General features: G+C 31.6%; 3 protein-coding genes across 5 annotated transcripts; 1 reads left to right on the forward strand and 2 right to left on the reverse strand.

Annotated features, from left to right (window-relative positions):
- Positions 1-213: 213 nt before the first annotated feature.
- LOC107628894 (putative receptor-like serine/threonine-protein kinase At4g34500) lies at positions 214-3,754 on the reverse strand. Its single transcript, XM_016331524.3, has 7 exons — positions 2,869-3,754; positions 1,883-1,987; positions 1,651-1,773; positions 1,176-1,346; positions 965-1,094; positions 666-875; positions 214-563 (listed from the first exon to the last, which is right to left on the reverse strand). Exons 1-7 carry the CDS (start codon positions 3,477-3,479, stop codon positions 447-449), a joined length of 1,467 nt encoding a protein of 488 aa, XP_016187010.1. The 5' UTR covers positions 3,480-3,754; the 3' UTR covers positions 214-446.
- A 12,597-nt stretch (positions 3,755-16,351) lies between these two features.
- Positions 16,352-19,623, forward strand: LOC107628893 (BTB/POZ domain-containing protein At1g63850). Its single transcript, XM_016331523.3, has 2 exons — positions 16,352-17,739; positions 19,007-19,623. Exons 1-2 carry the CDS (start codon positions 16,492-16,494, stop codon positions 19,289-19,291), a joined length of 1,533 nt encoding a protein of 510 aa, XP_016187009.1. The 5' UTR covers positions 16,352-16,491; the 3' UTR covers positions 19,292-19,623.
- A 536-nt stretch (positions 19,624-20,159) lies between these two features.
- On the reverse strand, positions 20,160-23,460 carry LOC107628889 (uncharacterized protein At1g01500). Of its 3 annotated transcripts, none has more exons than XM_016331519.3 (3): positions 22,892-23,460; positions 21,310-22,096; positions 20,160-20,713 (listed from the first exon to the last, which is right to left on the reverse strand). In XM_016331519.3, the coding sequence occupies exons 2-3, from the start codon at positions 22,009-22,011 to the stop codon at positions 20,486-20,488; spliced, it is 930 nt and encodes a 309-aa protein (XP_016187005.1). In that variant the 5' UTR covers positions 22,012-22,096; positions 22,892-23,460; the 3' UTR covers positions 20,160-20,485. The 3 variants fall into 3 exon arrangements, with proteins under 3 accessions (XP_016187005.1, XP_016187004.1, XP_020973623.1); XM_016331518.3 differs by lacking the exon at positions 22,892-23,460 and adding an exon at positions 22,486-22,836; XM_021117964.2 differs by lacking the exon at positions 22,892-23,460 and adding an exon at positions 22,675-22,811.
- Between the last annotated feature and the right edge of the window lie 1,061 nt (positions 23,461-24,521).

Genomic DNA, 24,521 nt, shown 5'->3' on the forward strand with positions numbered 1-24,521 from the left:
AAGTACTTGTAAGTTGTATGGAATTGATTCGTTCATTCTCTTATTGCAAATTGGTGCTTATAACAACATAAACCCATGTCATCCCATTAAAATTATCAATGAAATTTGTAGTTGGATTAGTAAACCCACAAATGTTAGAGTGTACCATCCCTAACAAGTTCCTTCATGTCATTTCATGACACACACTAGTAATATTGCAAAAACACATCGACATGCAGACAGAAAATTGATATATCTTGAGATACATATTTACAAGGCTCATCTCTTCCATGTTCCCAAGATAAACAAATACATCAAAAAAGGTGCATGACCTGAACAAGTGACTACACTGTATAGCATATATGCACAATGCTGACTAATTTAATTTGTTCGTGGCATACAAAAAATCATAAGAACAAACAATTTGATCTCCTTAGTTTGCGTGTCCAAAAATAAAATACAAGCAGTTATTTCCATCTTGATTTTCCTATGGACTCTGCATATTTTGATTCATATGGCACTCTTTTACTCGAAACATCTGCAGAAGAAGGGACATTGTCTTTCTCTTTAAGTGTACGAATTTCCTAATTTAATAAACAAAACAAGAGTTAGTTATTTAAGGCAAATTGAATTGGCATATAGATTTTGTTATTATTATTTTTTTGAAAAGCATATAAAGGGCTTACAGAACGAAATGGAAAATCATCTGCCTCAAGCATATGAACAATTTGACCCATCTTTGGTCGCTTAACAACATCCAAATCAATACAGCGAAGACAAATGAGTAACATTCGCTTCAGGGATCTTTGAGAGGGCTGAACCTCGATTAAAGGATCGACTAACTCTTCACCACGACGATTTGCTACCATTCCCTTGAACCAATCAACCAAATTCATCTGAATCAAAATAAAAAACGAGCAGAGTTAAGTAACTATGGTGTTCATCGAATGAACCAATGAAAATCAGTTCAAAAACCAGTAATCACCTCTCCAGGAGGTCTAGAATAATCAATGGGGGATCTTCCTGTAATTATCTCCATGAGAAGAACTCCGAAGCTATACACATCACTGCGCTCATTAAGCATACCGGTGCTTGCATATTCAGGTGACACATATCTGCAGAAAATTAGTGGTAATAAGAAATAGTAGAGTATAGACAACCAAATGAGTTCGATTTGGATGAACAGCAATAATTACCCAAATGTTCCCATTACACGCGTAGTCACGTGGGTTTTCTCGGATCCTAAGAGCTTGGCAAGTCCAAAATCGGATACTTTGGCATTCCAGTTTTTGTCCAAAAGAATGTTACTGGATTTTATATCTCGGTGCACAACTTTGGGTTCTAAGCCTTCATGCAAGTAAGCTAGCCTGTTTCGCAATTCAGAACCATTAGTTCTCACTTAAGATAACATAATTTATTAATCATCATGGAACAAATAACATTCTGAAATACTTATTGGACATGAAAGATCCCACTTAACAAGTAATTGTATTATAAAAGTAAATTAAAAAAATTGAAGTAATCCTTAAATGATAAGTATCTACTATTATCAAAGAACGAGATAGAATCCTTGAGATGAATTAGTCAAATTTCCGGTAAGAGAATCCGACTAGCATTGACAAAGACCAAAAAATATAGAAGGTGAGATAAAACCGTAAACAATAAACACACCCTTTAGCAGTGCCAATGGCAATCTTCATCCGAATATCCCATGTCAAGGGGCTAACTGGTCCTACATCACCATGCAGCCACTGCTCCAAATTTCCATTGTTAACATATTCATAAACAAGCATCCTGAATGAGATGATAAACAAAATTGGCATTAAAAAATTAAAGTGGGATCTAAAAGACTTTGAATCAAAAGAAAATCAGGCATTAAACAGAATAATATAATTAACAATACCTTTTAGGACCTTCTGCACAATATCCTACCAGCCCAACCAAATTCTTATGCCTTACTTTTCCAATGGCTTCAACCTCCACCTTAAACTCCTTCTCCGCTTGACCCCTGTTCACCAAAAAAAAAAAAAAAAAAAAAAATTTAATAGGACTATATTATAGTTGTTGCATTGTATTATTTCAGAAAACTTGATTTGGCTTAAGGACTCTTCCATGTACTACACTCCTGAAGTCCTAATATTCTGCTGCATGAGTTGGAATTTGAAGTAACTTATGTTACCACAATATATTAGTAATAAGTAGTTGCAAATCCCGGAATAGACATAAAGCGCGTTAGTTAACGTAACTTGTAATCTTGTATCCAGTTCCAGAATCAAGACACATTAACTCTTTTCCTGTATTAATAAACTAAAGTTTTCTCGGGATTAAGAAAGTGTCTTACCAAAGGACAAAGTTAATCCAGCAATCATGGAATAATATGTTAAAATAAACGGACAGAAAGTAAAAGTAAAGAGTAAAGTAACATTACCCCACCCCCAAATAAAAAATTGACTTTTATATAGTGAAAGAATCAATTAACTATATCCTAATATCATGCCATTAAAAATATATAATTAACAACATAGAAGAAAAACAAAGTGGACAGTTACTTTTTCTAAATGAATTTCAACAAAATGTAATACTCATTTCCACGGCTTTGATCCAACTTTCAATTACTTTTGACCAGAATGAAGACCTAAATATCCCATTTCAGAAATTTATTCCCCACTTGCGAATTAATTAAACAAACGAATACATGCATGTGCATAAACAGGGAAAGAGTCGACTAAATAATACTTAACTGCATCGACTTACATTCTCATAATAATCATCATCAATGAAGAAGCAAAGTAACACAATAAACACACAAGCATAGCTTAAGCACTGAAAATTTGAATAATAAAAGAAAATTAAAAAAATAATGAACGGAGATGAAAATTGAAAACATACTTGTTGTTGAGAAGATTCTTGACGGCAACAACAGAACCATCTTGCAGAACTCCTCTGTATACAATCCCATAGCCACCTTCACCAATGACATTCTCCTCCGCGAAGCCACGTGTCGCCACCTCCACCTCCTTCAGACTATACCACCTCCCCCACCCGATGTTCGGATCCTCCACCGACATCGACGACGCCTCACTCCTTCTCCCACCGGAAATTGACACGTCATCACTCCCTTCTCCCTCACTCTTTTTATTCTTGGTGCCTTCACCTTCCTCCTCCTCCTTCTTCTTCTTCTTTAGATCATCATCAACAACAACAACGTCTTCGAGAATCTGTTGCTGTTGCTGTTGTTGTTCGAGATCTAGGGATTTGACGACGTTGATCTCCTTTGAAACCAGAGGGATTGTTCCTGAGCTATGTTTCCCGAGGGTTCTGTGGTTTCTGCAAGAGGAGGTTCTGCTTCTTCTGAAGCAGAAGAAGAAGATGAGCAAGATCGTTACCACGATCGCAATGAAGATAATTGCAACTAGAACCACGAGCTTCACGCCTAGAACCGATGATGTTGTGTTCAATTCAGGTAGAGGTTCGCCGGAGGAGTTACCGGAAACCGCCATTGACGTGAAGAAGAAGAAGAAAGTGTGAAAACAGTGAATACTTTAGTTTTTTTTTTTTTTTGTCTTAGCGAAGAAGGAGTGTTTGGTAGCTAAGAAAATTGTGAGAGGGTTTTTGAAGCATTGAAAAGAGAGTGTGGAGGAAGAGTGGGGTTTCAACGGATACAATAAACGAAAGTGAAAAACAACAACGAACAAGGGGGGGAAAAAGAAAGTGAAGTGTTTTTTGTGGGCTTTGGCGTGGAGGGTGTAATTACCGGAATGCCACCCTCACTCTCACTATCGCCCTTTGATTGCTGACTTTGTACGCACAAAAGAAGGAAACACACTGTGCGACGGTGGGGACATGTTGGGTAATTGGGAAGAACTCATTATTACATGAAATTGTGTTATGTAAGGGGAAAAAAATCTTACATTTGTAAAGGAATAAATTAAAATTTTCATGGCGACGATATATGTTTTTTTTTTAACAAACTCCAATTAAATTGACATAAATTTAATAAAAAAATATGTGCATGTGTCATTGTCTTTTTTTTATATATTTTTAGTATAGAAATTTTTATTGAATAATATCAAAACTTATTAATATAATACATAAATTTTTTACATAATACATAATTTTATATGAAATACACATTTATTGATATAACATAAAAAATTTTATATATAATACGTAAATTTTTATTACGAATATAATTTATTGGTATGAGTAAATCAATGTTTTAAATACGTAATTTTTAAAAAAATTGTGATGTATATCAAAGATTTTGTATTGTGCATTAAAAATTTATGTATTTTGTTAGTTGGAGTTAATATTTTAGACATAAAGTCATTTAAAAATTTTTGTATTGTTCATTAAATTTTTTATGTATACTAAAATTTACATGCTATACTTATTTTGTGGGTTAGATATTAATGTTCTAGAACATATGTGATTCTTTAAGAATTTTTTATGTTGTGTATTAAAATTTCTATGCTGTGAATCAAAATTTTTATGTTATAATTTTTACATATATAGAAAAAAAAGAAGAAGACAACGACAATGATAATAATGACGGAAGATGATAAGAAAAAAATAAGAAGAAAAAGAAATCAAACAAAAAAAATATTAAAAAAATGACAACATTAAAAATGAACAAGAGAAAAAAAAAATAACGACGATGGTGATGATGACGTTGTTAAAACGATAACACATTCGAAGAATAAGCATGTTATGATTTCATTTAAAAAAAAGTTGAACTACTAATTTTATTAAAAATTTTACTATTAGTGTTTAATTATTTTATTAGTTCTATAATTTTATTAAATTTATAATTAAATTTTATATTTTTAAATTAAATTTTTATATTATTTTTAATTTTATAATTAGATTTTTACTTGGTATAAAAAAAATTGGAGTTATCGGAAATCCCGTTTGATATGCAATGATGACTGTTAAAATTAACTTAATATAGTCTTTTAAGCATATGATTATTTTTGACTTGATAAGCGCATCTGTATCTTTTATCCAAAAAGAGGGTACATATAGTTGTTTGTATCTGAAAGAGAAAACGTCTATTTTAGATACCCTAATTGTCTAAATGATTTATTTAAATTAAAGGTCCTATTTAAACAATGAACGAGACTCAAAATAAGACAAAGCAAGGGGTTGAATTTGGTATCCCATTGTTGAACCGACTGCTACGTCTTCAGATTTTTAAGTCATGTTTTAATATATTGGACCATTTTTTAATTTGAGCCAATCAAATTACATTCTTTGAACATAATCCTTAATTATCATAGACCCTGGATTTGGATGTATTTATATGTCATATTATTGACTGGTTTGTGATTCCACGTGAACGTGATTCAATATTAACTCACCACCAAACGATTTTTTAAAGAATGAAATATTCCTCTAGCTTATGACAATTAATTTCACCAAACTCACCTTCATATTCATATGTATATATATAGCTCTTTACTTATGGAAATAAATATATAACCTTTAATGGAGTAACAACACAATCTAGTACGTTTTGTATTTGGTCCGTTTATTAACTAATATTAAATAATGTTAAAGAAAAGGACAATATGGTACTTCTTAGCTCAGTTACTCAAACCTAATACATTGAAGGAAATTAGGTTAACACACCATCCACTACTTAACATATTTTTTTTTTAGTTATTTACCTTATTTTCTCATTCGACAAGTAAAGAATGAATTCATTACAAATTTAAATTTCATTTAAAGATTTGCTATTAATCAATGAATCTGTTTGTATAAAACAAAATTTAAATTTTCAATACTTATTTAAACGGACAAATAAGCTGATCACTCGACCAATTCAAATTGAGCATTATTTAACGTATATAAGGGAAAGGATTTTACAAATAATTTTATTAGGACACTGAAGCTGTTACGTAATTCAAGCTTTCGTAACTCAATGTATTCAATCATTTTTTGTCCAAAAAAAAACGATTATTGTAGAAATTAAGAACGTATAATAATGAGATGTTATTGCCTTAATTTTTGGAAGAAAAAATAAGCATCTCCACTCACCGATAAAACTAGCATAATTTTAAAGATAAAATATTACATTAAATATGAAAAGTATTGTGTATGAAAAAAAATAATAAAAAATTTGGTGCCTACTGCGATGCTCCTGCTTCTGTCACCATCTTTTATAATCCAATAACTATAATTTTCAGAAAAAAAAAATGCGGTTAACTTGTAGGAGGAGAATGGCAGACTTTCAATTAGAGGGGATTCAATAAACTAACAATGGAGGATACATCTAAGAAATTTTAACGTTTAAATCAGTAATAATTTAAAAATATAAGAATTAGAGTTAGATAATATATTTTAGAGGCGCACATTAAACATTTTATTTATAATATTTAGATAAAATATTGTGGGAAGATTTGAATAGGATTTTTTTTTAAATTTAAGCTGATATCCTTTAAATTTGAATATAGATATTCTTATTTAATTTGCACCGAGATACTCCTACAAAGGGTATTATTGGGTTGACCATCACACCGAATCCAACAGGAGAGCTAGTTCGTAATAATTACATTTTTTTTCCAACATATACACAATTTGCCCAAAAAAAAAAAAAACACATATACACAATTATATTCTCAAAATTGAATAGAATAAATAATAAGTGTACTATTAGCTAACAAACATGTATCTTAAAAATACATAATAAATTTATTATTAGTAAAAGATTTTAATTTTTTATTTAATAAATATAAAATAAAATAAAAACTTCAATTTTTTATATTTTTAATAAAAAAAATATTCAATTTATAATCGTAATATATATTTTTAGAACACAAAATAGATAAATATTTAAAATAAAAATTACGATAGATAGTATTATTAGATAATATAATTAATAAAAAATATTACAGGATTAATAAAATTTATTATTTTTAATTAATAATTAATTATTAATATTTAAAAATATAAATTAAAAATATATTATTAAATTCTTAAATTAAAAAAATTAAATTAATAAAAAATAATAAATTCTAGTAGTATAAAACATTTCTCATAATTAAATATTTCGTTGTAGTTTACAATGAATCATGTTGCAATATATATTAATGGACAGCTCAAAGTACGTGAAAAAATTAGACATATGCTAGCTGCCTTCTCTCATGGTTATTCAATGTTTTCAGGTAAATTGTACCCCTATGTATTTTCAAAAATCAAAACCATTCAAAGGACGACCCTCGATTATATATAGTTTCAACAACTTTCAAGTAATTTATTAAGAGATTAAATTATTATCAAATTATAATTCCTATTATGGCCAATACATTTAAATAAAATAAGTCTAAACGAAAATAAAATTAAACATTTTATTTTATTGGATTTTAAGATTTTATAAAAATCACATCTAAATATAAATAAAAATTTTAAAAATTCAATCCAACATACTAAAGTCGTCTTTTCAATCCATTTCTGTTAAAAGAGTTGTTATTCATCTCTCTTCTAAAGATTTTAATTGAGGAAAATGGAAGAATCATTAGCGATTAATAAGATCAAATTAGTACAAGTCAACACTGACATTACTAACCCTCAATTATGTTCATAGATTCTTATATGCTTTCACATTAATATTTACTTTTTAATGATATAACATTAATGATCTAGGTTTAAATTAAAAAAATCGGTTTATTCTAACATAAACTATAAATTAAAAACTTGAGTAGTCTTTGTTTTAAGGGAAAGTATGAGAAACTAATGGAATATTTGTACAATGTGTACAATAGAGGTTTAGGGAGTATTAGAGATATAATCATTAATGTTACATTTTCTCATAGTTTTTGGGATGAGTGGTATCATGATATGGTATTAGAGCTCTAGATCCGAAAGGTCAAGAATTCGATCATTGGTGAACCCCAAAATCAATTTAAGCTTTTGGGGAGATATTTATTATCCCTAATACTAGGATGGTTATTCTAGATAGTATAGGAGATGTTCATTTTATAACTCAATAACCCATTGTACAAATAGTCCATTGTTTTCCTAACGGGATCCTTGTTTTAATTAGGTGCAGCCATAAACTTATTAAGTCTATCTAAACATCATGTATAAATGAAACATAAAGACAAAATTCCTAAAATTGTATAATTTTCACACTTTGTCATGAATGTGTATTGAGATGTGCCTATAATGTAATGATTTATAGCTTTAGTGGACAACTGAAGATATGCAATGCGTTTGTATTGTTGTCCGGTAATGGCGCAAGGCATCCACATACACCATGTGCCATGCATTAATGCCATGAAAATGATAATTAGTTTGAATATTGAAACAATTGAGTACAACTTTAGAACCTCACATTTACTATTTCATGAAAGTAATAATGGTGATGGCTTTCACAAGTTGGACCAGAAGAAATAATTTACCGAAAGCGAAGGCCATGCCACATTATTATGCTGTTGGAAGTGGAGAAGCACATTCAACTTCCTTTTTCATTTAACGTGTACCATTCCTACTATAACCAATGAATTCAACCATCAACTCTCACTTTAGTAGAAATACCACTACATATAACTAATGTTATCATTAAATCTCTAAAGTAGTTCTTTAGATTTATGACTTGTATTATTTTAGTTTCTCAAATTTAAAATTTATTATATTGTTCTTTAAAACTTAATTTTTGGTATTATATTAATCTCTAAATTTTTTTTTAGCACGTAACGTGTTGAACTAGCTCTAATTTACCACTTTAAATACAGGCTAAACGGCGAACACATCATTTTTGCGCTTAAACAAAGATAAAATTAAAACTTTCTTTTTGATTTGGTTGAAAAACTTTCTTCTTAATTTGGTGTTAATCCTTATATTAGGTGTGGATTTTTTTTTTTTTTTTGTATTTCGGATATTTTTATATTAGTAGTGTTGTCCTATTCTTGATCATTATTTTTGATGGCACCAAAAGGAATATGACTGAGATGTAGAATTTGTTTTGTGTCTTCTCTCCCCTTTTTATGTCGAGTTTGTAACCTAATAATCGAAAAAAAAGAGATATGCAAATCGTTTTACCTCTCTTCATTCTTTAAAACGAACAAACATCATTTAACCATATACCTAACGTGATAAGTCAGAACTAACTCAATATTTAATTTATTGATTATGTGTTAAAAATGGTCCAAAAATCAATATGACTGTTGAAACTAAATCTCAGAAATCAATACAAAAAATTTTAAATTTAAAAAATTAAAATAATAAAAATTATAAATCTCAAATACTATTATAAAATTTAGTCAAGCTTTAATTGAAATAGAAAAATGACGGGTTTTGAATTTTCGATTCATTTTTAATAATAATAATGTGTATATAAATTGATCTATTATTCATTTTCTTAAAAATCAGATCGGGAATTTCTGAATTTATCCAAGCTTCACCCTTCTCGATACTCATGGTCTTGGACTGTGATGCAATTATAATGGGAGTTTTGAGGTTGCTGTGGATTTTGCGTTTCTAACTGTTATGGGCTTTTATGTAATTAATGTATTCAGTTGGCATTGTTGGTAAATAATAAAAATGTAGGGCCACAGTATATTCTCAAATTGAGAACTGGGTTGTTGTTTAATTAGTTGTTTTTCTTGATTAAAAGTGAAAAACCAACAATTTAGGCCAACATACAATTTTTCAACTTTGACTCTGAGAGACTAACGTATAATGTATTAATGATTTAATGTTGAATTTGGTAGTGGTGGATCGACTATGGGAGCAATAACAACGTTACGATATAGCACTATTGTAAGGTTAAACCTAATGTTTTTAAATTTAATTTTGATTCACTAATATTATAAAATATTTTATACCATCACTTAATTTTATTTATTTTTATAATATAATATTTTATAATTAAATATACGTATACAAATTATTGTCTTTTGTGTATTGTAATATTTATTTTATGAAATGAGCATATCTCTTAAAAGAAGAAAAAAAGAAAAAGTATTGAAGAATGTTGACAAAGTTTAAAGAGAAAAAGTTATACCATAATAAAGAGTATATTTTAATAAAATTAAAAATTAATTTTTTATAATATAAAAAATAAAAGCATTATATATAATATATACTTTTTTAAACATTAGCTATTTTATTTATTTATTTATTTTTATCTAATTTCACTTTTTTACTAAACAAAATTTTCAAAAGAAAAAAGATAGAAGGAGCCATATGCAAAATGCTGAATGAAGCAATGATCCTAAAGCTAACTGAACTCACAAGGCCCAATAAAATGAAGCCCACAACTCACTTTCTATTTAGACACGTCAGGGGTGGCAATAAAGAAAATAGAGTAGGGTAAGAACTAACTTAAGTTGGTGGAGTAATTAGCTCACTCGTTCGTTTAAGTAAGTGTCAAGGGTGTTTGTGGGTTGAGAATATCCTACCCATTCTTAATCCGTGAGTTACAAAAAAGATGCAACATTATTATATAACTTGATGATAATTTAAAATAGAACTAACTTTTATGTAAAAAAGCATTAAATTATCAATTAATGATTTTTTTTAGTAATTAAGGAAACATATTTTTATATAAATATATAACATATACATGTATAGGGTGTGGGTTGGTCGGGTAAAGTTGAGACTCAACCTACACTCTACCTGATCTATACGAAAACCCTATCCGCACCCCATCCTACTCACTGTGGATCGAGTTGGCAACTCTATCCAATCGGGTGGGATCAGGTTGGGTACCCACATGTACGGTGCATGTTGCCACCCATAATAGACTTATACTTAGGGGTGACAAGAGGGGAAGTCCGCCCCGCCTAGTGAGGCGGTCCCAAAATCCCAACCCGCTCCGCCTAACGGCGGGCTAAGCCCGTCAAATATCATCTTTTTTTATTTTTAACTATTAAATAATATATATAAAGGAATAAAAAACTTTCTTCTATTTTTTTACTTTTAATTATTATAATTTCTAAAAGTATAAATAAATTATAATTTTTATATTCACAAACATTAAAGTCTTTGTAATTATAAGTATCTAATAAACATAATTATAAACCAAGTTTTCATCTAAAACATAATTATAAATATTGTTTCCAAAGTAAAATAAACATAATCCAAAACATAATTATAAATATTGTTTCTAAAACAAAATAAACATAATTCAAAACACTCAATTTTTATCTTTATTCTCTTGTAAGTTGAGTTGGGAGAAGTTGGATTTTGGCAAAAAATATTATAAGAATATCCCTTGCCAAAAAAATACTAAGCCCAGCGAGGAAGCCTGCCCTGTCCCACAAAAGCCCGTAATTTAAGCAGTGCAGGTTAGGCGGGCTTTTGCTATTTGGCGGTCCCAATTTTTCAGCCCAACCCGCCCTTTTAGCGGGTTACGCGGGTCAGCCCGACGGGTCTAGATCCGATTGTCATCCCTACTTATACTGCTATATATTTGCACGCTATATTAAGAACCAATTTAAATAAGTTCATAAGTAATTTTTTATTTTTAACTTATGAAAATTATAATATTAATGTTTAATATAATTTTTAAAATTAAATTATAATTTTTTTTTAAATTATTGAAGTGTTTATAAAAAATAAAAAATTATCTTTTTTATAATAATTTTTTTATTATTTTTATTTTAAAATATTTTTTTTTAAATTAAAAAATTAAAAAAAATAATTTATTTATAAATTATGTTTAATATAAATATTTATTATTTAACTTTTTTTTAACTTAATTAATCGGGTAGACCTAAAAGAAAAGAAAGCTAAAAGTAATAACAGTCGTGTCTCTTTCTATCCAAAACGGAAACATATTTGGTTTGAACTTGAAGACGGGGCTGTATGTGATTTGTCCATCTGTTTATGTGGTAGGACAGGGCACCGTCCAATGCATCCCTTTGGATAAATCTATCAATCAATTCAACCTATCAGATCAAATAATCCAGACTTAGCTTAACCTTATCCACCTCCTAATTCAAGATAACCATTTCTTCGCCTAGCTCCTCACTCACTCTCATTTTATTAATTACATCACTACTGGTACGCTACTAGCCCAATATCCATCTCATCATATTTGAAAATACTCAAATTTTTCTCTAAAGTAGTATTTTTTTATCATATATCTATTAAATAAATAATTTTTTATTTTGATATTACAAAACAGAAATTTAGATTATTTAAAGAAAAAAATTAATAAAAAATTAATAATTATTATATTTATAATTTTTATAAAATATATATCTCATTATTTTAATTTAAGATTAATTAATTCTTTATTTTATTATTTTATTAATTTTCTTGCTTTAAAATACCACAAAACAGTATATAAAAAAGTATAAATACAAAGACATATTTGTATAGTTAATAAAAATTGGGAATTAACAATACGTCCAAAAGATATATTTTTATGAATAAAAAATATTTTCCTCTACAATACGTCTTTGATAGATTGATAATACACGTCTTGGCAGGATTGATAATATGCTCCCGTCAAATTATACTTCTCTTAGCGAATTGTTTATGTCAAAAACGCTTCCAGAAATTTGTTAAACACCAAATTGTTCAATATTTAAGTGATTCACTAACAATAAAATAACATGTAAAAAATTAACCTTAAATAAGACAAAAAAGTATATAAAAAATATCATATAATCATTATAATGAGAATTTAATAACATCAACTAAAATAAAAATGAAAAAAAAAATCAGTTTCTTAAAATTAATTTATTTTTTTCTTAATTAAAATCCCTCCCTCCTTAAGTTTTAATTTTTTCTGAATAATTTAGTCTTTTTTTATTAAAAAAATTAAAAGAATATGCCAAACTAACTATATCATCTATTATATATTACTAATTTTACAATTAAAATATATTACATGTTACTCTCTCATTATAATTGAAATAAAAATATTTTTTTCAAAGATTAAGGAATTCTCCTCTCCTCCTTCTCTTTTTTTCTATCTCTCTCATTTCTTCACCTACTCTATATATATCATTATCAATGATTAATTACAAATTTGACCATCAAAATATATACATGACATTCTCTAATTTTTAAATTAAATTAAAATTAAAATATTAAAATTAAAATTAAAATATAACTATATTATATATTATATATTACTAACTAATTTAATAAAACTTGGAAACCGATTATTGAGAAGATGGAAAAAAAAACTATCAAAATGGAAGTTAGGGTTACTGTCAAGAACGGGTAGGTTGACAATTATTATCGGTATTAAATAATTTACCGATCTACTATCTGAGTTTATTCAAACTACCTAAGGTAATGGCTAAGAAGATCATCTCTCTGCAATCAAAATTTTGTTAGGGTACAAAAGAAGGACGAACAAAGTTACCAACTGTAGCATGAGACACTACACAAAAGCCAAACGAGCATGGAGGACTTGGAGTGAGAGATATCACTATTAAAAATGCTGCTTTACTGTTTAAATGGTGGTGGAGATACTCAACAGAGGATAAACCAATGTGAAAGAAAATCGTATCTTCGTGTAATGTGGTACCTTTAGATGAACCGGTCGATGAGCATAATGTACCTAAGTCTAACGGACCATGGAAGGATATCATAAATAATGGAGTTAGAAGTAATCAACTGTGTAAAGAATTAAGCTCAACGGGTTTTAGAATGTGTGTTGGAAATGGTGAAAAATCAAAATTATGGGATGATAAGTGGTTGAGTGATTTGAGGCTCGGAAAAAAATTTTCAAGGCTTTATTTGATTTCTGCCCAACAAGCAGAAACTATTGCTAACTGTGATTTTTTGGACGGCTTTAGATGGATCTGAACCTGAGATGGAGACACTTTTTTTAGTGGAAGTGTAAACACTGTGAGGAATTACTAGTATTATTATAAAAAAAATTTTTAAATGCAAGTACAGAAGATAAGCTCATTTGGAGTTGCTCGGAGGATGGAAGTTTTTCAGTAAAGTCATTCATCACTTCAGGAGAGTCAAAAGCGTTGGACTTTCCTGAAACACGTCATACTTTTGATAATATTTGGCAGAAAATAATACTTCCGAGGATGGAGATGATGGGTTGGTTTCTGATTTTAAGCAAGCTCAACACAATGAAAAGGCTGACCCAGATTAATGTGGTGGGTACAAATGAGGTAACTTGTGCTTAATGTAGTTTAGATGATGAGGATATAGATCACCTTTTCATCCATTGTAACTATGTTATTCGTTTGTGGTATAAAGTTATGGTTGTGGGGGGAATTACATGGGTTAAGGCAAAGGGAGTGAGGAGTTTCTTTGAATCTTGGTGTGAACAAGAGGTGGTAAGAGTGGGAAGGAGAAAGTGGATAAATTGTTGGTTTGCAATAGTATAGGTGATATGGAGGATTAGAAACCAATTTATTTTTGAAAGAAAGGATATATCGTGGGAGAATGCATGGGAGTTTATTATGTACCAGCTAAAAGAATGAAAAATTCTTAACAAAAAAAAAAAAAAGGATAGAAGAGCAGTCAACTACTGTTCAAGGAGCAACAAGTAGTCTAGGATCGAATGTAAACATTGAATATTAATTTTGTTGGTGGATTTGTGTTGAATATGTTGCTTCAAAGCAATGTATAGTAGGTGGCTATCTTGTGAATGCTGAGAATAATATTGTTGTGGTTTTATGTGAGTTTTTGAATGTAGATTTTAGAGATAATGCTTTGGCGGAATGCATTGAAACTTCCGTTCAATTTTTGCTGGAGGAGTATAGTGCAATTCTAGAGCGGGTGGTCTTCAAAACAATGAAGTAATCTTGGTGAGATAGGTCAAAAGAAAAGAAGATAAATATTAGAGGCTGAATTTTGAAAGAAATAAATTGAAAATTTTTCTGTAAAGTTTCAATAATATTAAGGTTCAATATGCTTTACACAAGGAGTTCAAATTCATAAACAATTAGAAAAAAAATGTCAATAATCAGAATGAGAATAGAAAAGTCTTGTAGTGCTAATGAAAAGTTCTGTGATCACTAAAATTATTTTCGTGTGCAACTATGACATTGATCATAGAAATGTGGTCTTTTATACAATACTGGAGACGGAATATTGCAATAAAAGGTGAAGACAACATAGCAAGAGTTATTGCTGCTCTAGTATTTAGTTGGAGAACTTACTTTTTGATTTGGTGTTAGTCCTTGAATTAGGTGTGATGTTTTTGTATTTCGGACATTTTAATATTAGTAGTGTTGTCCTATTCTTGATCATTATTCTTAATGACAATGTCGAAGAAAATATGACTGAAATGTAGGATTTGTTTTGTGTCTTTTCTCCCTTTTTTGAGTCGAGTTTGTAACACAACAATCGAAAAAAAATTAATTTAATAATTAAAATGTATCATGAAACTTTCTTATTAAAGTTGAGAAGACTCTCCAAAATTAATAAACTCCCTTTCTACATTTTTTTATCTATCTCTCTCTCATTTTTTATTTCTCTCTACGCTTTTCATTATATATTTATATATATAATTTATAATTTATATTTTATATTAATAATTTGACAAACTAAAATGTGTCATTAGATAATTTTTCATTACAATTAAAATAAAATTTCTCTTTTCAAAATTAATAAACTCCTTCTCTCATTCTTATTTATCTTTCTCTCTCCTTTTTCTCATTCTCTATGTTTTTTTTTCTACCTTTCTATTTTACAAAAAATAAAATTAACAAAATAATATAATTTAAATTATTATTATTATTATTATTATTATTATTATTATTATTATTATTATTTGGTTTTAAATTTTCACTACTTATCTTTTTAATTTATATTTTCACTTTTCTTTCTTCAAATATTTATTACAGATAATTTGAAATGAATACTAACGTTGCGATTAAAAATTAGAATTAAGATTCAATTGTTTTAAAAATATAATTTTGAGTTAATTTTATAACTATTAATATAAAATTTGTATGCTAATATACAATTATATTTTTATATATATAGAGAAAAAATATTTTTAAATAACAGACATAAAAATTAATATTTCTATTTGTGCAATAAACTTAACATATAATCAAATGTAAAAAAATACACATTAAATTTTTTTAAATTTAAGATAATGAATGTTAAAATTAATTATTTATAAAAAAATAAACTATTTCATATAAAAAATAATAACTTATTTGATTTTTTTTATAAAGACTTTTGGCTTCTTAGCGAACGAAGACTTTTGTCCCGTAAATTTTTTTTATAAAAATAATTTGATTTTATAAATTTTGTGTGTCATAATCTATAATATCATGATATAATTGATATAATTTTAAAAAATTTATATTTCTATAATATTAGTACAAATAAAAAATACTAATAAATTAATATTATCTTACTAAAATGTTGAAAATAATGATTTTTTTTCGTTGAATATGTGGCATTAAGACAAGATAATAATAAATAAAACAAACAAAAAGACACCGTTCATATCCCCTGCGATCGCGTTCTTTCTTCACCGTTCTCGATCCATTTCCATTTTCTACTAAAAAAGAAAAATTCATTTCATTTCATTTCAATCCATTTTTCTTGTTCCGTCTCCGACAAATGTTTCCCGGCGCCGGCGTTTCCAAGAAGAGGCAGCGCACCACCACCACCGCCGCCGCCGCTAGTCGCCATTCCTCCACCATAGCTAACTCTTCATACTCCGATAAAACCCTAACCGAAGTCTCTCAAGACCGCCTCCACCGTTCCCCGAGCACCACAAACGCCGCCGGGGACGCAGCCGCAGCTGAAATCTTCTTCAACGACTCGTCCACCGCGGACGTCGTCCTTCGTCTCTTCATCGACGCTGTCTCCCCCCTCCAACCCACCTCCTCCCCGACCTCCGCCGACTCCGTCTCGATCTCCGACCTCCACGTGTACCTCCACTCCTCCGTCCTCCGCCGCTCGAAGTACTTCTCCGCACTCTTATCCGACCGATGGATCTGCCACGTCCACCCTCCTCCGCCACCGGAACACTCCTCCGCCTCCACCACAACTACTTCCGACGAAGAAAACGAGCTCTTCCGTCTCAATCTCGGAGTTCCTCCCACACCTGGCTCAATCCGATCGCATCTCACGGTGCTTGAGCTTCTCTACACCAACGATTTCGCTACCGCAATCGACAGCGCCTCCACCGCGCTCGATCTCCTCCCGGTGGCTCTAGAACTTCTCTTCGAGGATTGTGTCAGGTCATGCGTAGGGTTCCTTGAAGCAGTTCCATGGACGGAAGAAGAAGAAAAGCGAGTCCTGAGCCTGATCCCGTTCCTCAGCGAAGAAGAATCGAAAGAGCTTCTCGCCAGGGTTTCACCGGTCGGAGAAGACTCTTGCGAGCTCATGCTTGAAGGCCTGATCTCCTCTGCGATGAACAATTACCAGAACACAGCGTTCGTGAAGGCGTTCGTGGCGAAGATCCTAAGAGATTTCTCGTCTAAGGAATCGGCGAAGAGAGTTTTGGAGAAGGCGTTCAAAACGAGCTTGTTGACGGTGAAGGAATCGTTGGAGGATTATTCGAGTCCCGTGTTCAGAGGGGACCATAACGAAACTGAGGCTCTTCAGAGGTTGAATCTGCATAAGGCTTCGACCAATGGGAAACATTTGCTGTGGCTTGTGGAGAGGATGATTGAGCTGAAGGTGGCTGATGCTGCTGTCAGGGAGTGGAGCGAGCAGGCCGCTTTCACCGCCGATCTTCAGAGGGCGTTCCGCGATGATGCGTGGAGGAACATTGTGCCTGGCCTCCCTGCTGTTGTCCTTAGGTGTACTTGCAAGCTCGCTAATGCTGTTAGTGCTGGCACTATTCTGGCATCGAAGCAGGTACCGTACGATTCGTTTTAGACTTATAGCTTTTGCATTTGCATTTGGGATATTGCTTTCTAATGTATGGGAAGTTACATTAACAATTGTTTCAATTACATTATAATTGCTGTTATTTTGAAAATTTTGGGAAACCATAGAGGTTGCCATTGCTATTGTGATGTGATTGTGGTGACTGTTGTAACATTATTATTCACGCTGCAATTAGGGTTGGGGGCAGCAATTTGCGATTTGAAACCATGTCACTAATGTTAATTCTATGACATCATCTGAAAGTTTCATTCTACCGAGGTATTGTTTGATCTTTGATGATCTACCTGGTGTTTCTCTAGGTTATTCGAATTGTTTGGTACTCTTGACTCTAAACAGGATTTTTCTATATGTGCTTGAATAGTTGAGCATATTGCTATGGTTATGACTTGTGATGGTGCTTTTTGCGCGAGGTCAAGGAGTTGAGTAGTTGTTGCTTTAGTTCTCTGATTTCAGCTCCGGTTTATTTGAAAAAGTGTGTTAGTAATAAGGGCTGTTGCTTGTATAAAACAGACCGAATAATAGGAATTAGTTTCCTCCCCATTGGCAATGGGATGTTAACAAATTTGCAAAAATGCTGGCTGAAAAGGGTAGTCTATGTCCATTAAAATCAATGCAATTAAAAGGTAACAAAAAGTTCCTGAGGTGCCAGGGGGCTCTGCACTTCTTCTTGGTTAGGCTTTACCCTTTTGGTGGGACATGCATTTGGTGCCTTATTTTACATTACTGCTTTATCTGAGGAATGTTTAGGTGCCATATTGGTAAATCCCCCATCTTACTCATTGTGAATCTACAGGGGTATAAATTATAATTGTTTGAAGGTTAAAAAAATAGTTACTTGTTGCATTGTTAGTTTCTGTCAACATTTCAGTTTTCCATTTTATTATGAATATAATGCTTCAGCAGTTAAGTTGCATAGAAAATTCTGGAGAGATATGTGTATATTTAGCTGTATTCTATTTGTGGTGCATATCATTTTGGTGCCTTTCATCTTAAGGGTATGTTTGTATGGGGTAAAAATAAGGGGTTTACTTGATGAGAGGTTTAATTTGAGACTGATTTCAGTTGTAATCTGCATGCCTTCTCTCAGGTACTGTTCGTGTTTCCTAATATTGTTATTTCATGCTTGAGATTAATTAGCTTCCATAAGTTACTATTGCATGATATTCCAAATGTTAGTTTAGAAATATCAATAGTAAGCTCGTGTATTCACATCCCTCTTCTTTGCTCTGTTCAGGTTAGAAGGAAACTAGTAGAAGATTGGCTTCCCGTTTTGGTGGTTTGCAAAGATAACGTTTCACCAATATCACCCAGCAATAAATCGCTATATCTGGAGCTGGAAGAAACATTTCTGCGGATCATATCCACACTGCCTATGTCTGACGCTCAGGAACTGTTGCAGCGGTGCCTAAGCTTTTCAACCCGAAACGTTGAAGATTGTCCTCACTTGGTGACAGCATTCAACACCTGGTTCAGGCGTGCCGCCCAACCTCTGAAACCAGATAGCACTTTTGATCAATAAGGGACATGTTTCCGTTGATTGCACCTTCTTTTGGTTGCTTTCTTGTCAATATTTGTGTATATGTCCATGTCCATAACTAACTCATGTTCAGGAAGTTGAACATTAACATTGTACATATGAAGTAAATCCAGCTGAGTCCTTGCAGCGAGTCTGGAGGTGTTAGCCTAGTTCTTTGATGCAAACGGTTTAGTAGGTTATGGGTTAAACTGTGCATAGGAAACTACAAGTCCAAAATGAAAATAGGACCCGTGATTTGACCCATTTCAAATAAGTTGGTGTTTTCTAGCTTTGAATAGAGAACAGTTTGAAGATAATCCGATTCTACATTTAAGTATTTCAAATTTGCAACCTTGAAAAGAAACTACTTTGTTGTTTGTCCGTTGCAGATCTTAGCTCAATTCACTTGTATAACTCTGGTTTTCATGAATGACTAGAAGCTAGTTAATAACGTGACTGGCTTATATTAATTTAAACTGAAGAATGTTACTGTGGTTTTGATGTGAATTAAGCGTAATTGATTTGTGGACATAAAATTGGCGAGTTAAACAAGTGCAATTGTCGCAAGAGCTATTTAGTGACCATTTTATGTATACCTCAACCTCAAGCAGATGGGATAGAGACATTTGCAGGGATCAAATTTTAACCAACCAATTCATTTGGATTACGAAGGAAGGACCTACAAGAGCAACCAGCAAAGGGAATGAACCAATAGCGCATTGTTTTGTTTTGAAGCAAGTGGTCAGTCAATTCAATCCGTCAACTATTTTAATTGATGTTAAGGTGAGAAAACGTTGTCATCCTCGAATTGGAAGTTAGCATAGCAAGGGAAATCAATTTTGAGAAAGTCACAGAAAATAACAGCCACCCATTTATGGATCAATTTCCTCTTTATTGAAGGTTGATTGTTATCATCACTAGGCAAATCCAACAATGTTATTACCATCCGAATGAGTTGAGGATTAAATAACAAAAAAACTCTTCCTGCTTTTACTTGAGATCACAACTAAAAGAGAAAAGTCACTAAAAATAAACTATATATTTTACATATACATCAAACAAGCCAAACAGAACAATTATTTGCTGCACTCGGTTGGAAAAAACATTAACCTGTTGTCTTTGGATTCAGGGAGGGTGTGTACAAAAGGTAGGTTAGTTGACTTTGGATCAACGGGGAAGAAGAAAAAAAAGCACCAACTATAATAACCGTCTTCTGAAGTGGCGAGTGGTGCCTTGGTAGGTTTTAACAAGTAGGCCAACTCCGATGCCAATTCCAAGACAAACACTAAGTCCGATACCAACTCCCACCCTCACACCAGCATTGAACCATGATAGTTCTCCATCTTCACCATCTGCATATGCTGTTCTCGGGTACAGCCCGTTATAATAGTCGTCTTCTGGTTTGTCGCTAAGGTAATCCGGGTCCTGCAGGATTGATAGACGAGTACTAAGAAAGGACGGTCTGTAATTTGCAAGCAAATGGGAGATTCCTATTCTAATTTGTTTGGTTGTCAATTTTCCAATACTTATCAGGGGAAGGAATTTCCACAATGAGCATGTGGTGCTAATTAATTTACAACAAGTGCTCAAGGAGATGGGACCAAACTACTTAAAATGAAGGTGCAGGAATGAATGTCATCCCTATCTTGACAGCTATATCTCCCTCGACGAAATGTATTCCGTCTTAGGTTTCAAATGACTCCTTGAGGTCCCGTTTAGTTCTCGGAACAGAAGTATAGAGACATGAAAACACAAACCTGCTTAGAGAAGATAAATACAGAAACAAGAAATATCTATGTCCGATGAAAATTCATAATTTTCTTATATCTCGTCTGCGTCAGTCTTTTCTATCCTAAGACAATTAACAAATTCAGCCTAAAAGTGCATTGAGGTGGTAAAAACAAGATTAGATAAAGCAAAAGCAACAATAAGGTTAACCGCAATGACAAACCAACATAGCATAATAGTAAATAGTATAATTTGAGAAACACAAAAGAGCTTATGTGGCGAGCAATAATTACCTGCAAAGCAAGTGGTGAATAAGCATCTTTCCCATTTTCACTTGCATCATTCTCAGGAATTGCATCCAATGCACTTTTCCTTGTATGTTTCTTCTGAGAACCGAGCTGCATGGTCTTTGTTAAGATAATTGGAGTACCCGAGCAGGACCCGGCAATGTAGACCTCAATTGTAGGTGGAGCTGAGTCTCGGAACAGGAATTGATTCTCCTTAAAGAAACCGGTGCCGGCTATTACATCCGACTCACAGTTCATACTCCATTTTTGTCCGTTATAGCTCGATTCCCTAACAATACCGTTGCTATTACTTAATTCTAGAACTCCGGAAAGAAGCAGAGCATCTTTATCAAACACTTGAAACTTCACACTGCCACACATCCTTATGCTATCAGTGCTTACAAATGTTACTTCTTCCGATTTTCTGTCGACCCTGTCCCTTTTGAGAAGGGTTGACACCCCATCAGAATATACACCAGCGCGAACTCCATTAACTTCGAGAAGGGTATCCGGATTCAAAGGAACATGATTGAGTGTGAGAACCTCAGGAGTGGATTGATCAAGCTCACACTTACAAACTCTTACATAGAATACTCTTATGTCGAGCCAAGGCAACGATGGCTTCATGGAGGGTTGATACGAGTGCCTCACAACGGCATATCCATTATCGGTTACCCCATTTCCATTGGCCTTACAAGAATTCTCCATTGCCAAGAGAGTTCAATTCTCCTCCCTACTCCAATTCCTTCATTTCAATTGGATCAATGAACAACTCTTTCCAAGTACTAATCCACTGAAATTAAGTCAAAGAGGAACAAAATTCAGCTCAATTTACAGGAGATTTTGGAGGACTAAACAAAACCAACCAGAACAAGTTCATAAAAGAACACACAATTAAATCTAACAAGAACTAATGCAAAAGAACATAATTCCAACCCAACTTAAGAGCCCCAACCAGAACAACACTGGCCATACTAAAAAAACCAACATAGTTTCTTGAGAGACAGAACCCAATTGAGGAAGACATAGCAAACACACTCAATCAGACTTAAAAGATAACAATCAAAATAAATGGATTCAGCAAACCAAACTGATGGATCAAAAAACAAAGAATTAAAAGAAATCAGATTAGAAAAAGATATTCATGCAGTGGAGAGCACCAAAAAGAAGCAAGTAGAAAACCTTGGGAAAGAAGAGACAAAAAGAGGATAAGGGGGAAGTGAAGATGATAAATCTAGAAACTCCTCGAATATATTTATCTGTTCGGTGGCTAAATCTAATGAAAGCACTCTCCAATTATCCAAACAAAAATAAGAAATTTAACCACAAAGCACACAGTGAAACTAAGCAAGCAGCAGCAGAATTAATCACCAGATGGGGAAAAAAAAAAAAATCCCGAACCAAAAATCGATCTTCTCTTGATGGAGAAGTTTGACCCCCCAAAAAAATGAAATAGCCGGTGAATAACGACGCACAGAAACGTTCGTCACAGGAACCCGACAAAACCATCACTAGCATGAGTTAAGTAACGATGCAAATGCAACCCCCAAAAAATGATTACTTAACACCAACCACTAACCCCACTTACCGCAAAATATCTTGTGTCCTCAGCTTAAGCAAAAAAGGAGAATAAGAAACGAAAAATCGAATTTTTATTATATTTGACAACAAAAGGAAGCTTTTTGAGTCAGACCCAGAATCTAATTCGGAGCTGAGTTCAAAATCCAAATAGCTCAGGAAAATTCTGAGAAACGAGGATTCTCCCCTTGTTGTTGGGATCAATGAAACTGATACCAAAAACCAAGATAAGAATCTCGGATTCTATGATAATCCCTCAGAAATTATAAATCATGGGCTGGCACTTATGGTGTTTATGGGTTGAAGTATGAAGAGAAGAAGGTTTATTTGGAAAAAAATTGTTGATATTAATGAAGATGAGTGTGGGGTCCATGGTCATATGAGAAATTGCAGTATTTCTCAAAGATCTTATCCAACAAAGGAGAGTGTGATTTATGGAGTTTGAGAATTCAGAGGAACCGTTAAAATTTGAGAGGTGAAAACGACGTGTTGTGTTGTGTCGTAGGTTCGTTTTTTCAGTGGCTGTAGAAACTAGAAAGTAGATTACTTGCAAAGTTGCAATTGCTTGCTAATATTATTATGGATTCCTCAAAATTTGTAACGAAAAAAATATCAATGTATCTTCTTTTTCTCTTCAGGTTAGGCACTTGTCTTTTTCTCATAAGATCCTCTTAAGTTTTTTGTTATAATTATCTGGTGATTACAACTGTCTAAAAAATGAAAAATAAATACAAAAAATCAGGTGATTACTGATTACTGATCACTCTGTTGTGAGTTGTGACTGGTTTGTAAAAATTTCATAGAATTTTGATTAATATCTTTAGGATAAATAATTGCAATAGCAATGTTTTTTTAATGAAATTTGTATGATTTTTTTATTTTATTTATAATAATTCATCCTGGTCAATTATAACAATTTTTTTTAATTTAAATCAATTGAACAGTTATTTTATTCATGTGTTTAAATAAGTATTAGAGATAGTCACCAAAAAAAAAAAAATAAGTATTAGAGATTCGAATATCATGTTTATATAATTTATTAGTTAATATTAAATTCTTATATAAATCAGATTTTAAGTAGATTAGTTTTTAATTCGTTCAATTTGAAAATTACCAAAAAAACAATTAGGTTTAACAAAGATTTCAAGGATTAGGACATGTACTTGGTACTTCAAAGATGTTTAGGGATAATAACGGGGCCAAACATGGAAATAATGCATTAATGTCGGCACTATGCAATGCATCAGCAAAGGCATAATCAAATCAAAATAAAATTAAAGGATAAACTCTTTTGTATGCTCTTTGTCTAGAGACAAAATAATTATCTCTTTTATTTTTTATTTTTAAAATAAGTTTTATTTTCTAAAAGCTTTTAGATACAATAATTTCTAATGAATCTAAAAGGTAAAAGAAAATTTATTTTGAAACGGAAAAAATATCTAAATAAAAAAGATATATAACCAAAAAAATAATTACTATATATTTGTATATTTATGTATGTTATTTAATATAATTTAATATATATTTTATACAAGTGATTAATCAAATAATTAATCTTTAGATATAGTAGCAAGATCACATCAAAATATAGGACCCCAAAATATATTAACGAGAAATATTTGATGATAGAAGGATTGAGT

Source organism: Arachis ipaensis, chromosome B3 (assembly GCF_059453495.1).
Source record: "Arachis ipaensis isolate K30076 ecotype BB chromosome B3, ASM5945349v1, whole genome shotgun sequence".
NCBI lineage: Eukaryota > Viridiplantae > Streptophyta > Magnoliopsida > Fabales > Fabaceae > Arachis > Arachis ipaensis.

Bases quoted from the DNA above. Each gene is read 5' to 3' on its own strand.
- LOC107628894 (XM_016331524.3), bottom strand. From the start codon at position 3,479: ATGGCGGTTTCCGGTAACTCCTCCGGCGAACCTCTACCTGAATTGAAC. The intron at 1,347-1,650 runs GTGTGTTTATTG...ATTGCGAAACAG, and splicing joins GCCATTGGCACTGCTAAAGG to GCTAGCTTACTTGCATGAAG. The intron at 876-964 runs GTGATTACTGGT...ATTTTGATTCAG, and splicing joins ATTCTAGACCTCCTGGAGAG to ATGAATTTGGTTGATTGGTT.
- LOC107628889 (XM_016331519.3), bottom strand. From the start codon at position 22,011: ATGGAGAATTCTTGTAAGGCCAATGGAAATGGGGTAACCGATAATGGA. The intron at 20,714-21,309 runs GTAATTATTGCT...TCAATCCTGCAG, and splicing joins ATTCACCACTTGCTTTGCAG to GACCCGGATTACCTTAGCGA.
- LOC107628893 (XM_016331523.3), top strand. From the start codon at position 16,492: ATGTTTCCCGGCGCCGGCGTTTCCAAGAAGAGGCAGCGCACCACCACC. The intron at 17,740-19,006 runs GTACCGTACGAT...TGCTCTGTTCAG, and splicing joins CTATTCTGGCATCGAAGCAG to GTTAGAAGGAAACTAGTAGA.